The sequence below is a fragment of the Schistocerca cancellata genome, chromosome 1 (assembly GCF_023864275.1).
Source record: "Schistocerca cancellata isolate TAMUIC-IGC-003103 chromosome 1, iqSchCanc2.1, whole genome shotgun sequence".
Lineage (NCBI taxonomy): Eukaryota > Metazoa > Arthropoda > Insecta > Orthoptera > Acrididae > Schistocerca > Schistocerca cancellata.
In genome coordinates, this window is record NC_064626.1 from 121,484,465 (window position 1) to 121,501,414 (window position 16,950).

Below are 16,950 nucleotides of genomic sequence, written 5' to 3' on the forward strand. Positions count from 1 at the left end.
TGCGGTGTCAGGCTGAGGTGCGATAAGAGGCAGAGTTCCCCACTGATGAGAGTGTACCGATCCGTTCAAAATGTACCACGACGTAGACTAAGCAAAGTGAATGGGATTCGAAAAAAAATTGATAACTTTTTTAGCTTTCCTTTCCATTATTTACGACATGTTTTATTAAAGGATATCTTCGATACACCATGAGTTGTACTACGAATTTTTTATTATTTGCCAAAGCTGTTTTCCGGTTTATAACCCACCACCAGTGGCACCTGTTACAGAGGGACAAATAATTATACATACATCGATTTCTACTAAATGATAACTGAAAATACAGTAGGAGTAACATAAGTCTACTTACATTACGCACATCTACAGCAATGACGTGATGTCAGTTAATACACTGACCGGCACCAAAAATGCAACACCCAATAAATGACGTGTTATCATTGTGTAATTATCTATTTAATCAAAGTGAAGCACTTCAACCATTTTTTTGGAACGTTGTATGTTACTGTCATTAATTTGCGAGCAAACAATGAAGTGTCGATTGTTTATTGTACTAGCCTCAATCGTTGTTTCTCGCGCAACCTTGAAAACACATCACTGAATGTGAGCGAATAATGTTCTGCCGTTCTTGTAGCGCTTATTGTTGTACCCTGAATTGTCCCCCTTTCAGTCAAATCTGTTTGTAGGATCTTTCTGCGATTGTCGTAATCAGCTTTCTGGAGTGAACATACCGTTAAGCCCTGGACAAGCTGCGACAGCTATTGCTTTGGTGGAAGATGGCCACAGAATGCATTACGTTGCATAAGTGTTGAGGACTACACCTACCACGACAGCCAGGACGTAAGAAGGCACGGGGAAACTGCAGGCTTTGCAAGGAGATCACGAACAGGCCCGGGAAGAGCAACGTCGGAGAGAAATGAACACTTCTTACAACTTCAGCTTCTCCGCAACCGTCAAACCCCCCCCCCCCCACCCCCTTATTGAACACAAGGTGTGCATCCCTGGCTTAATTGGTCAAATTTGTTTATAATCGTCTTTCTTCTTTTCAATGTCGGACACTTGGATGGAATCGTACTAAGATATTCCATCACAAGATAGTGGATTAGTGTCATAAAAGTGTCTTAAATTTAAAATAAATTTCAGTTTTTGTAAGAAACTGAAATGTTGCGTTTTTCGTGTCGCTCAGTGTACAATGTCAAATCTTAGGCAGTGACAATTCTTGGTTATGCATGTACCTTTTGCATATTCTACCAACTGCCAAAAAATTGTTTTATATATATATATATATATATATATATATATTAGAAATAACAAAAGACAGGTAATGTAGATTCTTTTGCTTTAACCTGTCAGTTCCATGTTTCCTCTACAACAGTTATGTGAAACGTTGTCAAGAATTATCACTGCGAAAAATTTGACGGCACTAACATACACGACAACCTGTATACTATATTATAGAATGCCCGCCCGGTTAGCCGTGCGGTCTAACGCACGTCTTTCCGGAGTGGGAAGGAGCGCCTGGTCCCCGGCACGAATCCGCCCGACGGAGTCGTGTCGAGGTCCGGTGCGCCGGATAGTCTGTGGATGGTTTCTGGGCGGTTTTCCATCTGCCTCGGCGAATGCGGGCTGGTTCCCCATATTCCGCCTCAGCTACACTATATCGGCGATTGCTGCGCAAACAAGTTCTCCACATACGCGTACACCACCATTTCTCTACCACACAAATAGGGGTTACACTCATCTGATGTGAGACGTTCCTTGGGAGGGGGGAGGGAGGGTGTCCACCGGGGCCCGAACCGCACAAAAACCCTGACAGAGTGGTTCGTTGTGGGGCGGCGGAGGGGTGAAGTGGACTGCGGTAGTCGTCGTGGCGTTGTGGACCACTGAGGCTGCGGCGGGGACGGAGCCTCTCCGTCGTTTCTAGGTCCCCGGTTAGCATACAATACAATATTATAGGATAGATTTCGGGTCCTATGATATTAATCGACATGCAAGTCATTGCTGCAGAGGTGCATATATAGTACTGTATTACTTTTGTAGAAATCTATGTACATCAATAGTTTGTTCCTCTGTATCAGGTGCCACTAATGGTGGTTACAAACCAGAAAACTGGTTTTGAACATACACATTTATCTTCCCATGGTTATTTGATGACACCTGAGGACGAAGCTTTATGCTTCGAGCCTGTTCGTGGAATAAATTAAGAAATTATTGGCAACTGAAGCGCTTTTTATTCTATAAAAACGGTTTTTGAAGACTGAAACGTCGTTTAATTTGTATCTCTTAGAACTACGATACTAGCAGCTGAAATTACCACGTTACATCTGAAAAAGCGAAGCTGATTTCGATATCTCTGGAATTAAAACAGCTATGAAATGAGACTATACCTCGGTTAGTGAGGAGTTTCTCACAATTCACCTAACTGAAAGCAGAGTTACGATATGTTAAACAATTTACGATATATCTGAGGTGAATCGGTGGATTCCGCCGCCGACTGACATGGTCGAAGACACACGATCTTTTCAATTTAGTACGGCATTCTGTGCGCGGTCACAATGTAGCCGATCTCATCGCCTGAACGTACAGTCTTCGAACGACATTCGATGAAACTCAGATCAGTCTGATTTCTTATATGATATGGACTGTAAGAAACTGACAAGTTTAGTCATCCTGAGGATGAAAACTATTATAATCGGGATATAGTTCGGAATCAACGTACAAAAATCGCAGGTTTACTGGAAACCATAAATAGGCAGAGTCTCTAATCGGAATCTTAGGCTTGAATTAAAACCTCAAAAAATAATTTATTCAAGTGAGAAAAGTGACGTATCTTACGCTTAAAGTTAAAGATACTCTTCTTCTTCTTTTTATTGTGCCTTTGTCGCGTAGTTTTGGCAGGGTCGGCATTGTTATTTGGCAGTGTAAAGTTAAGGGGTGGCCAGATGGCCTTCCTGTCGCCACCCCGGCCCCGGTCGATAAGGTGATGATGAAATCAACACAACAGCCAGTCTCTGGGCGGAGAAAATCTCCGACCCCGCAGGGAATCGAAACCGGGCCCCTTTGCACGATATTCCGCCGCGCTGACCACTCAGCTACCGGTGCGGACTTACGCTTAAAGTTAATGTCGAGGAATTATTTGTGGATCATGGTGGGTGGGTGGGCATTAGCGATTTACAAATTATTATTGCTGGTTACTCGCGTTTTGCGGCCAGCAGGGCGGTAATTCCGTTTGTTTTACATGAAATGGTTTTGCAAATGTGATGTATTCCCAGTTTTCAGTGTTTAGACGTCACCGATCCTATTTTGAACTTTATGCTTGTCTTTCAGACGTATGTCCAATGACAGTCATTGAAGATTAATGACGTATGTCTGCGGAACTTCAAATAAATTCAGCAGAAAGATTGTTGGTAAACTTGCTTTTGAAGGTTACCACTAATCACGTCCAGTGTGTAACAGAACCTTTCTCCCTTCATCTCACATGTTCGTAAAACTTGTCTGGTAATTCCAACAGCTGACAACATAGTGTACAACCTCACCACTATCTTTTCAAAACAGATATGCCGGTCGCTCATTCTTCTGCATTCGGCATCTTTTTAACAGCAAAACCCTCATTGCAGCATTCGTCTCAAAGCATAGAAGCATCGTGATATCCATCCTACCATAACCTACTTCATGCAAAGAATGATTCTAACCTAACTTGCTCGACCCCTCCAAAAACTGATAAAGATATCGGACGTACTGTGACCAAGCTGTCAGTCGATGTTGTCGGGCGAGCTATGGCGACGGCGTCTGACGACCGATGTCGGTGCCAGTGTGAACGCAGCCTTGGCTGTATCACCCTGTACATCAACATATCACATGGGGTCAGCAGCACCATTAAGTTGTTTACCTGCCGTAGTGCTGTCTATACATGGAAGTATCGTGCTGGAATGCGTGAACACTTGGACAAGATTTCCTCTTTCAGTAATGCATGGCAACTCAATTTAAAAGCGGATAAGTGAAAAACATAACCTACAGCAAACTAAAGTATCCAGTCACAAGATGAGTGGCGAACGACTACAGCACATCATGTCATGCAAGTATTTAGGGGTGACACTGAGAACCGATGTGGAATGGTAAGAACACGTAAAATATACAGTGAGGAAAGCGAGTCGTAGATTTGGGTTCAAACGCTAGTGCCACCATTTATAGAATACTGCTTCAGCACTTGTAGTCCTCATGATGTATGTGTGACAGCAGCAGACATGGAACGAATTCAGAGACGACCTGATACGATCGTATCAGGTCGGTATAACCCAGACGAACATTGTAACAGAAACACACGGGAAACTTAAATCAGAATCTTTGGCAGAATGGAGGCGTAGTTCTCGCCAGATCCTGTTGGATAAACTCACAGAGTGATTGATTGATTGATTGATTGAGACGGGTTATGGGACCAAATGGCGAGGGGCGAGGTCATTAGTCCCGCGATTCCGAAGTTAGTCACAGAAGAAACTGGGTCCGATAAAAATAATGAACATTAAATACACACAGCAAAAGGCATAAAAGGTGACACCAAATCAAAAAGTGGAAAAAAGGGGCGGTCAAGGGGTCACAGACCGAGAAGACTGAAAAAGAGGTCCCAACCACAATCAACCTTCCTCTGCTCCAAGACTAAAGTAGAACCTCACATCTGGAAATAAAAACCACTTTCACGGAGGAAACTGAGACCAGTTCAACCATCCGTGAATCGTCTGCTAACATTAAATTTAAGGACTCGGGAAGACTATATTTAGCATGAACGGCCGAAAGAAGGGGACATTCCACCAATATGTGAGAGAACGTCAGTCTGGCTCCACAACCACATCGTGGGGGGTGGGTGGTTACGTAGGAGGAAACAATGGGTTGGGTTGTTTGGGGAAGGAGACCAGAGAGCGAGGTCATCGGTCTCATCGGATTAGGGAACAATGGGGAAGGAAGTCGGCCGTGCCCTTTGAAAGGAACCATCCCGGCATTTGCCTGGAGCGATTTAGGGAAATCACGGAAAACCTAAATCAGGATGGCCGGACGCGGGATTGAACAGTCGTCCTCCCGAATGCGAGTCCAGTGGAGGAAACAATGGGTGAGCCTGGTATGACCAGTGCGTAGACGGCATAAAACAGTGGACTCCTTTAGAGAGGAGCGGAAGGAAGAGCGCCTAACAGCAGCAGACTCCTTGATTGTGCAGAGTTTATTACTATGAGCAGCAGCGCACCAGATGTCATTCCATTTTTGGGCAAAGAGAGATTTGACATAGATCCGCATATCCGCAGCTGGAATCATGAAAGGAAATGGAGGGGGGGGGGGGGGCGGCCTGCTTCTCTTGCCAAACAGTTAGCCAGTTCATGCCCTGGGATGCCTACATGGCGCGGGATTAGCCGAGCGGTCTAGGGCGCTGCAGTCATGGACTGTGCGGCTGGTCCCGGCGGAGGTTCGAGTCCTTCCTCGGGCATGGGTGTGTGTGTTTGTCCTTAGGATAATTTAGGTTAAGTAGTGTGTAAGCTTAGGGACTGATGACCTTAGCAGTTAAGTCCCATAAGATTTCACACATGTTATGAGATGTCTACATGACTTGGGACCCAGAGGAAGAGAACTGAACAGGCGGCATACCCAAAGGCAGAAAGAAGGTCATGGATAGTAGAGAGCAAAGGGTGACAAGAGTAGCATCGGTCGATAACCTGCATAATGCTCATTGTTTTCTGAACAAATTAAAACACCGTGGAGGGAGGCCTGAGAAACAAAAAGGAAGGTTAGAAATTCTGCTGTGAACACACTATGTGATCCCGACAATAAATGGTGTTCTAAGCCAGTAGGAGGCGTGAAAGTGTATCCCACATTATCGATTGTCTTAGAACCATCAGTGTAAAATATGGTGGCACCCTGGAATTCTGCAATTATGACACCTACAAGACGCCGGAAAACCATAGGAGCGACACAGATCTTAGGACCCTGGAATAGATCGGTCCTAATCCGTGTTCTAGGCATCATCCAAGGCAGGGGGGGGGGGGGGGCTATGAGAGGAAAGAACGGGATGCATTCCAGTCAATGGAGATGGAGTCCCGACAGAGGTAAGTGAGCCGCATGCCTACCGATAATCCCTACCGTGGGCGGGTGTTGGGAGGGAGACATTCCTCGTTGGCAAAGAGCACAGGGTACACAGAATAGGCGAATGGCGATTGTGTAAGAAACCAGTAGCTGGCTCTGTCGTTTGTGTAGAGGGGGAATCCCTGCTTCTGTGAGGAGAATATCAGAGGGACTAGTGCGAATGGCAGGTGGAAGGAGCTGCTGAGCCATAAACGTGACTACCATAATTTAGTTTGAACAAGACCAGAGCACGGTAAAGATGGAGAAGAGTGGAACGGTCTGCACCCCAAGATCTGTGGTAAATTAAGAGAAACTGTATTCGAAAAAGGCTGTGCGATCGATATGCTGCCAATATCGTGTACCTCGCGCAGTCATCATAGAATAAGGTAGTAGAGATTAGAGTGCGTAGAGTCATTATGCCCTCATTCAATACGCCAATGGAACAGGACGAAAATGGAGAATATTGGAACCAGGAACCCTGCACCACGAGTGAACACTCTCTTGCAGGGGTGAGTACGCAGGCGCCGGTACAGGCAAGCTACGCACACCCACCTCGCACATCTGCAGCTGGAAGAGGCGGCGCTCCTTCTCCATCTCGTCGGCGACCTCGGCGGGCGTGACCTCCGTGCGGATGAGTCCGGCCTCCTTGGCCTGCTGCTTCTTCTCCTTCTCGATCTTGGAGTACTTGGCCTCGTAGTCCTTCCACGCCTTGTCGAACGGCCGCTTCAAGTCCCCTTTCACACCTCGCAGGTCCCCTTTGAGCAAGTTGTCCAGCGGGAACATCACGATGTTGTTGATGTTCTGCATCTGCGACGACATCGTTACACGGTGCTATCAGTCCATTATGCAAATACATACATACAAACATACGCACAAATATACATTTATTACACGGCCAGTAAGCAGATTTTATCAACAACTCTGAGGTATTACTATTAGGTTGGAGCACAAGTTTTTGTTTTGCATGTTGGTATTCCGGTTTCTATGGCTTTATTTATCGACTGTCACTTTTTTTTATTTGTGTTTCACTGTTGCCATTTGAGTTTACATACTGTCATTTGGAGATAGTGGGTGGGCTGTGGACGCTAGAAAATGGAGTTCCAAGTGGAGAAACCGGAACATTGCCGACATATTCTCCTATTTAATACAGGAGTGACCGCAGCGAAGGCAGCCAGAAATATTTGCACCGCGTGTGATGATAATGCCGCTGGACAGGCAGGGCAAGAAAATGATTTTCTCGTTTTAAGAAGGATCGTTTTGACAGAAACTCTGCAAGTTCAGCCGGCCGCGGTGGTCTAGCGGTTCTGGCGCTGCAGTCCGGAACCGCGGGACTGCTACGGTCGCAGGTTCGAATCCTGCCTCGGGCATGGGTGTGTGTGATGTCCTTAGGTTAGTTAGGTTTAAGTAGTTCTAAGTTCTAGGGACTTATGACCTAAGATGTTGAGTCCCATAGTGCTCAGAGCCATTTGAACCATTTTTTCTGCAAGTTCAGAAAGACCTTCGCGGTAGGATGGTTTATTAAACGCATTAATCCACAGCGATACACGTCAGTGTACACGAGAACTGCAAAATGCGATGAACTCTGACCAGTCCACCATCGTACGACATTTGCATGCAATGGGAAAGATTTGAAAATTGGGTGTACTGATACCGCATCTCTGCTTGCTCGTCATTAATTGGTTCTTGAACAACACCGACAATTCCTATCCTGCATCGTTAATGGTGACGAAAAATGGTTTCTTTATGCTGACGTAAGAAAAAGAAAGGAATGGTTAAGTCCAAACAAAGCAGCAACTCCCCGTAGAAAGACCTGCGCGCATCCACAAAAGATGATGTAGTTCATCTGGACGAACAGCGATGGTGCGGTCAACAACTGAGGCGTCTTGCAGATGCGATGCAAGAACAGCGACCAGGAAGACTACATCAAGTGACGCTACACCACGATAAAGCCCGCAAGCATTCTGCTGAGCTGAGAAACAAACTCTACAGTTTTTGGGATCGGAAGTAATTGGTTCAAATGGCTCTGTGCACTATGTGACTTAACAGCTGTGGTCATCAGTCCCCTAGAACTTACAACTACTTAAACCTAACTAACCTAAGGACATCACACACATCCATGCTCCAGGCACGATTCGAACCTGCGACCGTAGCAGCCTCGCGGTTCCGGACTGCGCGCCTAGAACTGCGAGACCACCGCGGCCGGCGGAAGTAATTCCGCACCAACATTTTTCACCTGATCGTGCGCCCTCAGAGTTTCACTTTTTCCGCTTTCAATTGAACAGCCTTCATAGAACTTCCTTCCCGGATGAAAATGCGCTCCGAACATGGCTCGACGAAGTGTTCGCCTCAAAACCATGAGATCTCTACAGTCGCGGAGTCGAAAAGTTACATCAGCGTTGACAACATGTTGTAAGTACTGAAGGAGAATATATTATTGATGACTATAGCCTCTTTTATGTGTATATGTTGTGCTTATTGAACTTATGGAAAAACGCTACGAACTTATGCACCGACCTAATACTATTTGCAGATTATAAAGTAATAACACATGAAAGGATGACACTAGGTAGCAATACTTCGTCTAAGACCCAGTTTTTACAGTTTCTAACACATAATTAAACAAAACCCTACGTTTTAATTTCACAGAATGAGCATTTGATTAGTGAAACTGAACAGTTCAAATTTCCAGGTGTTCAGATACACAGTAAACTGTCGTGGAAACCTCACGTTCAGCATCTTGTTCAAAGACTTAATGCTGCCATTTTTACTGTTCGAACGGTGTCTGAAGGAAATGATCGTTTGACACGAAAATTAGTCTACTTTGCTTATTAGTCTACTTTGCTTATGTCCAGTTGGGGGCATTAAGTGGTGTAAGCTGGCGTATAACATTTCAACTAACGCGACTTATATAATTTTATGTTGTGTGTCTCGCAAATGTTTCATATATTTGTAACTTTCGTAAACTGGCAGCGCAAAGGTGTCTGTTGTTAGTTATTGAAATCGTTACGAATTTTCCAAGGGAAGATTGATTATGGTTCAAATGGCTCTGAGCACTATGGGACTTAACTTCTGAGGTCATCAGTCCCCTAGAACTTAGAACTACTTAAACCTAACTAACCTAAGGACATCACACACATCCATGCCCGAGGCAGGATTCGAACCCCCGATCGTAGCGGTCGCGCGGTTCCAGACTGTAGCGCCTAGAACCGCTCGGCCACTCCGGCTGGCGACTGATTATGAAATAGTAGTTAGTCCTCAGCGTTTGCTTCACAAAACCTGACGGTAGACAGCATTACAGTGAGTAACGTCATTCAGTACCTATTGCTAGCCAGTAACTATAATTGATTTCGATTAGTTACAAGCAATGTCAACGAATTTCTAATTAAATTTAATACTGTTCACGCTGTATGTGGCATTTACACTCAAAGTCGCGCATGTCCATTTGTGTCCCGGTACTGCCTTCCTAACACATTTGTGATTATTATGTAATCTCAACTTTATTCGAATCACTAACAAAGGTAAACTTTTGCTTCTTTTTGAGCTGTGCGACCACAATTAATTAATCTGCTACCTAAATTTTATGCAATCATATACTTATTTAAAATTATTGTTAGGAGCTAAATGGGAAGTTTCGGCGTACTGACCAGCGTCTTCATGAGCTGCGACAGCTCCTTGGTGACGACGGCGAACTTGATGAAGGCGGCGCCGATGTCGGGCTCCTGGTCCTTGTCGAGCGCGTTGCCGCCCAGCCTCTCGAGCGCGCGCGACAGGTACACCTCGTTGTCCACGTGCGCTGCAACACAAACACGCCCGTCACACCGGGGCCAAAGCGGCACCTGAAAGTGGCGGCTCCAGACAGTTCGCTTTTGTCGGTAGCCTAAAACAAACCGACGCACAACGCTGAGCTCTTTCCGAGGTGGGAAATTTGTAAATCTGAGCTGACGAGAGACTAGGATAATATTAAGAATGAGCGTATGGCATTGGTGGCCGGGAGACCCCTCGCGGGGCGGTTCGGCCACCGCTCCACAAGTTCTTTAACGCCACTTCGGCGACTTGCGGGTGAATGAGGATGAAATGATGATGAAAGATACACGACACCCAGTCATCTCGAAGCAGAGAAAATCCCTGACTCCGCCGGGATGGAACCCGGGACCCCGTGCGCGAGAAGCGAGAACGCTACCGCAAGACCACGAGCCGCGGACAGAGACAAGGATGAATGGATGGGAAAAACCGACTGGTTCAAACTGATACCAGTATTTTAATTCTGAATAACCGCCATTTTGCGGTATGTGTTTGCTCTTGGTTATAACGCATTCTTTTACTTTTTACTAATAACTGAGTAAAAAACCGGGACATCTGTTTGCCATAGCAGCTATGCTAGAACTTTTTTCTTTTCTTTTCCTTTCCTTTCCTTTTTTTTCTTTCTTTTTTGGGAAAACGAGTAATGTTTATTCAAAAATTTCCATTGCTTTCAAATATTGTGTTATTATACAAAATTGGAAAAGTGATCAGAGCATTTTTTAATAAATACCATCCAAATCTTGTATAGATCAGTCTGAAATCGTCTTATTTATTGCCATCGAAAACACAAGGCATAAGTTTGAAAACGTAAGCAATAAGTTAAAAATACTACAGAAATTGAAGAAAGGCCATACGAAAGACATACAAGGAGAGCTGGAGATATTGGTGAAAAACAAGGGGACTGGCAAAAACAACTAAATGAAAAAAAACTGATTCCATAATCAATTAATTCCTTTATAAGTTTTTCAGACATATTATGTAATATCACTAAACATACTGTTGTGTACATAGTTCCGCGTAGTCAGCGCGTACACAACTTTCCCACTAGAGCGCGCCCCGCTAAGCATAACAGTGCAGGCGCAGCGCTCATCCGTCTCCGCACTACGAGATGGCGCTGCATTGAGACGGACCAAATTCTGCTTCCGCCGATCCGCGTATTAATATGTAACGCAGCCAATGAGATTGCTGCTAACGTAGAACCTTTTCTCCTCGCGGATCACACTCGCGCAGTGATACCTGAACGCGCGAGGTATTATAACAAGTGTACAGACCTCCGATTAGTCAGTCTGCATTTGTCTGCACCAGTCTGCATTTGTCTGTACCAGTCTGTAGTCAAGTTTCAGTCTGCGCCTAATAAGATTACCATATTCCTGTACATAGCCATGAAGAGAAATGTGTAGACACTTTGTCAAGTATCAGAGATATGTGAGAATAAGATTAACGTACCAAGACCAAAGGAACTTCAGATTGTCAATTGTAAACAGCATCCAGAACCAAGTTAAGTTATTTTTATGCTTGTTATTATTTTAATAAATGTGTGTGAAAATTAATCAAGTTCTGTTTAATGTTGGTCACCGTCAATCTGCTACTCTAAGTGTGTAAGGCATTTCTATCGTCTGACCTAACGGCAGAAGATAAACACGCCACGATAAGACCACGAGACATATTGCTGACGCTCACCTACTTCGTTAGAGCGACAAGTCAAATAATCTGATGGTGTGTGTACCGAAGGTCTTACAGTACGTACACCACACACACACACACACACAATATTTACATAGAGCACTTCTACATGTAATTTTCAGAAAAATAAGATTTGAAATTCGATTAAGACATTATATAATGCTGAAACAGAGATTTCTAAAGCAGATTTTAAACTGGAAGACATTTCCAGGGGTTTGTGTGGACTGCGATATAATTTACTGGCAATCAAGTGCAGGTTAAAACTGAAAAAACTCCAAACAGAAGGAAATTAAGGAGTTAGGACCTGCATAAAATGAAAGACCCATACGTTGTTGAGAGTTTCAATGGGAGCATCAGGTAATCGTAGATTGAAACAGGAGAAAGGAACCCACAGTTATAAAGTTTGTAGCTTCAGAGAAAGATTTTGATAATGCTGTCGAGACTACATTCTTTGAAATTCTGAAGCTAGTAAGTATGAAATGTAGCAAGAGGTTAACATCATTTTGTACAGAAAGGAGACTACAGTTACAAGAGCCGAAGGGGACGAAAGGAGAACAGTGGTTGAGAAGGGCGTGAGACAGGGTTTTATCCTATCCCCGCTGTTATTCAAGGTGTACAATTAGCAAGCAGTAAAGGAAACAAAGAAATTTGAAAGAGAGATTACAGTTTAAAGGAAATATAAAAACTTTGTTTTCCGCTGATGGCACTGTAAGAACTACAGAACCATATCATAATTCCACATGCCAAAAAGATTTTTCTAAATGTCATCCATGAACGCCTGAGAATCTACTTAAATAAACAAATACCACTAGAGCAAGCTCAGTTTGCGCATAATAAAACAAAACGAGAGCGGAGTCCCAGTATCAGACAGCTAATTGAAAAATGCAGGGAATTCAGTATACCATTAGTTCTTTGTTTCCTAGAGTACAGCAAGTCTTTCGACTGTGTTCGATGGAAACAACTGCGGAGCGCACTAGCAGAAATGGGCGTTCCTGGTCATCTTACCACCTTTAGAAAAATAATCAGACAACACAAAACTATTTCAAGTCCTTTTCATCACCGGTTCTAGTTAACATCTATGGAGAATATGTTTTATGGATGACAATGAGCTATATCACCCGGCTACAATTGTTCGCGATTGGTCTGAGGGACATTCTGGACAGTTAGGACGAATTATTTGGCCACCCAGATCACCCAACATGGAAGGCATCGAACATTTATGGGACATAATCGAGAGGAGAGTTGGTGCACACAGCCCTGCACCACTAACACTCTGGCTGTTATGGGCGGCTGCAGAGGCAGCACGGGTCAGTATCTGTGCAGAAGACTTCCACAACTTGTTGAGTCCACGCCAGTTCAAGGTGCTGCACTACGCCGGGCAAACGAAGGTCCGATACGATATTATGCGGTATCCCATGACGTTTGTCGTCTCAGTTTAAAACCGAGACATATCCGTGAATGCAGTCTCTGTCTAATTATTTAACAGGTGCTCACATGGCCACCACTTGTCACGCAGCAATCATTAATACACTCCTGGAAATTGAAATAAGAACACCGTGATTTCATTGTCCCAGGAAGGGGAAACTTTATTGACACATTCCTGGGGTCAGATACATCACATGATCACACTGACAGAACCACGGGCACATAGACACAGGCAACAGAGTATGCACAATGTCGGCACTAGTACAGTGTATATCCACCTTTCGCAGCAATGCAGGCTGCTTTCTCCCATGGAGACGATCGTAGAGATGCTGGATGTAGTGCTGTGGAACGGCTTGCCATGCCATTTCCACCTGGCGCCTCAGTTGGACCAGCGTTCGTGCTGGACGTGCAGACCGCGTGAGACGACTCTTCATTCAGTCACAAACATGCTCAATGGGGGACAGATCCGGAGATCTTGCTGGCCAGGGTAGTTGACTTACACCTTCTAGAGCACGTTGGGTGGCACGGGATACATGCGGACGTGCATTGTCCTGTTGGAACAGCAAGTTCCCTTGCCGGTCTAGGAATGGTAGAACGATGGGTTCGATGACGGTTTGGATGTACCGTGCACTATTCAGTGTCCCCTCGACGATCACCAGTGGTGTACGGCCAGTGTAGGAGATCGCTCCCCACACCATGATGCCGGGTGTTGGCCCTGTGTGCCTCGGTCGTATGCAGTCCTGATTGTGGCGCTCACCTGCACGGCGCCAAACACGCATACGACCATCATTGGCACCAAGGCAGAAGCGACTCTCATCGCTGAAGACGACACGTCTCCATTCGTCCCTCCATTCACGCCTGTCGCGACACCACTGGAGGCGGGCTGCACGATGTTGGGGCGTGAGCGGAAGACGGCCTAACGGTGTGCGGGACCGTAGCCCAGCTTCATGGAGACGGTTGCGAATGGTCCTCGCCGATACCCCAGGAGCAACAGTGTCCCTAATTTGCTGGGAAGTGGCGGTGCGGTCCTCTACGGCACTGCGTAGGATCCTACGGTCTTGGCGTGCATCCGTGCGTCGCTGCGGTCCGGTCCCAGGTCGACGGGCACGTGCACCTTCCGCCGACCACTGGCGACAACATCGATGTACTGTGGAGACCTCACGCCCCACGTGTTGAGCAATTCGGCGGTACGTCCACACGGCCTCCCGCATGCCCACTATACGCCCTCGCTCAAAGTCCGTCAACTGCACATACGGTTCACGTCCACGCTGTCGCGGCATGCTACCAGTGTTAAAGACTGCGATGGAGCTCCGTATGCCACGGCAAACTGGCTGACACTGACGGCGGCGGTGCACAAATGCTGCGCAGCTAGCGCCATTCGACGGCCAACACCGCGGTTCCTGGTGTGACCGCTGTACCGTGCGTATGATCATTGCTTGTACAGCCCTCTCGCAGTGTCCGGAGCAAGTATGGTGAGTCTGACACACCAGTGTCAATGTGTTCTTTTTTCCATTTCCAGGTGTGTAGGTGCGCGATATTCACAGAAGTCGCTGATATGAATTGCCTTGGAAAGCGCGACAGGAGGCCAGTTTGGGAATTTGCTCACAGTGTTGCCTACTCACCGGTGCGAACTAATGCGACGTGACAGTAGGCAGCGGGTGGTTTGTCTGACACGCCTGCTCCCAAGTGCGGCTACGTCGCGGCGCGTATGATGAATCGATACTTGGAAAAATACTGTCCACTGATGTGTGTTTCTTTATGCCGCGTACATGCGGCTTGCCATCTCCTGAAACCCCTCGAGGTACTTATGAATACGGTTGTCTATACCAACATCTTTGATGTTGCCTAGTATCTTGTGGCCAGTTAATTTCTTCGCACTGGAAGCGTTGCAAACATTAGTGATGTTGAAATCCGTAGTGCGCTATGGCAGTTGACAAGTGTGCTATTCCAGATATGCGGCATTTACAGCGCCTGGACCCTTCATTGGCGTAAATTAATAAAGCTAGTGTTTCTCCGCCAATGCAGACGACACACAACCTTTTTGCTACATCGTAGTGTACCAAATAGTCACACATAAATTCGAAAAGGTAAAAAAAAATCTTATTCTATCTTATGTTGATGGCATAAGCTATGGAACCATCAGTGGTGTTTAAAATATATATGACTGACGCAATAAATCCGTCAGTTTTTGTATTGAAATATTAGACTCATCAATTAGTATGGCTCCAGCTATTCCCATCAGCCACTTCGCGCCACAGACGGGCACGGCATTCCCGCGTCCGTCGCCGCAATTGGACGCAATTGGTTAATGGCTGGCAGACCAGTCCCCGTGTGTACCCCACCTTCTCCCACTCCACACCCCAACGTTCTCGAGGTTGGCCGCCACGACCGGGCTTCGCGCAATCTGCAATCACCTTCTAGTCCCCGCGTAATCTCCTAGGACTGGCGGCGATTCGCGGAGTCCAAAGAGGATAACGATCGCCTTCTGAACCTCACATTGTCTCATTTCCACCGTAAGTCTGCACCTTGCCACTGCACTCCATAAGACACCTTACAGAGTGTGGCGGAGAGTACTTATACTACTACCGTCACCCACCTCCCTCTTTTCTCCCGTCTCTTTCGCGCATAGTGTGTGGGAGGAACGAATGTCGGTAATCCTCAGTATTACCTCTAATTTATACTTATACTGAGAACAGACACCATATCCCTGTGAGTATATAGTTCTGGCAATACCGGCCATGACCTACCTCGGGTAATATGCACACGTATTTAACTCTTACGGGACTTGGTAAGAATGTCTTCCACGAGTAATGAGTGTGTTGGGCAGGGACACTACGAATGTAGTGTGTGGGCATAGAAGGTGAGAATGTGGGTCTCGCGGGAGGCGTGCGCGAGATATTCCCTGCAGTCGCACTATCCTATGTGTCCTCGGTGGCTGAGATAGATAGAGCGTCTGCCATGTAAGCAGAAGATCCCGGGTTCGGGTCCCGGTCGGGGCACACATTTTCACCTGTCCCCGTTGATACATATCAACGCCCGTCAGCAGCTGAAGGTATTAATATGTAATTCTAAGACCTCAAATTTCTCCATTTTCCCCGTCCAGGTCACTTTGCGAGAAGTATATAACCGAATATCGATTTTGCGAGCATCAGTTGTTGTAGAAGAATGGTGTCATTAAGTCGATTATTCCGAATTCGTCAGTACGATGAAATTATCAGTGCCGTCGGAAAACTTATAATGAAAAAAGTACGATTTTGTTGAGGATATCTGCGAACTGTTAAGAGGATTTGGGGAGACACGACGATTAGACTGGATGTGGGGTTTAGGCGGTTTCCCATATCCGACTGGTGAATACCAGGCTGTCCTCAATTACACGACTGGCAAACCTTTCGAACACGTTCTGACACTGTCACGTGGTATAACACTAGACGCAGACAAATGGGGGTACAGAAATTCTGTTCCGGGAGGAGGCGGGCGGTGTTTTAAGGCAACAGTGGGGGCATCGGGCCACCCACTACCACGAACATCGCCAAATCTACATTAATACGCCGCGTCCGTGAAGACACGGGATGAGGCTGGGAAATTGAAGAAGCCACGCAAAATTGTAAAGTGTTCGTAACTGTTGTATGACGACGTACACGGGCAGCTAAGTTTGGACGGTGACTAGCTTTGTCTCAACTGCTGAACTTCTTTCCTTCGATTACGTCACTTACAGGTTCTTTAAATGAAAGTTCGAGCCCTTCAGCGTAGAGCTCCAAGTCTAACAAGAGGGGGAGACGCCGAGAACTGTAACAGTACCGTCAACGCATGACGCTAGGAACGCTGAATGATCAATGTAATAACAATTCGTCGACCAGTGGGAGGTCACTGTTCGGAACGGCCTACCTTAGGGAGCGACCTGTAGACATCCAGACCATCAGAAATGGAGCACTTCCTCAATTG

At 46.0% G+C, this 16,950-nt stretch overlaps 1 protein-coding gene across 7 annotated transcripts in view; it reads right to left on the bottom strand.

The window, feature by feature from the left end:
- LOC126166701 (arfGAP with SH3 domain, ANK repeat and PH domain-containing protein) overlaps positions 1-16,950 on the bottom strand; it is a 304,337-nt gene that overhangs the window by 123,777 nt on the left and 163,610 nt on the right. For all 7 annotated transcript variants that reach the window (XM_049920429.1, XM_049920425.1, XM_049920428.1 and 4 more), the window contains exons 2-3: positions 9,744-9,892; positions 6,652-6,906 (exon numbers count right to left, since the gene is read on the bottom strand). In XM_049920429.1, the coding sequence (XP_049776386.1) occupies positions 6,652-6,906; positions 9,744-9,892 (404 nt within the window). The remainder of the gene's footprint in view (positions 1-6,651; positions 6,907-9,743; positions 9,893-16,950) is intronic.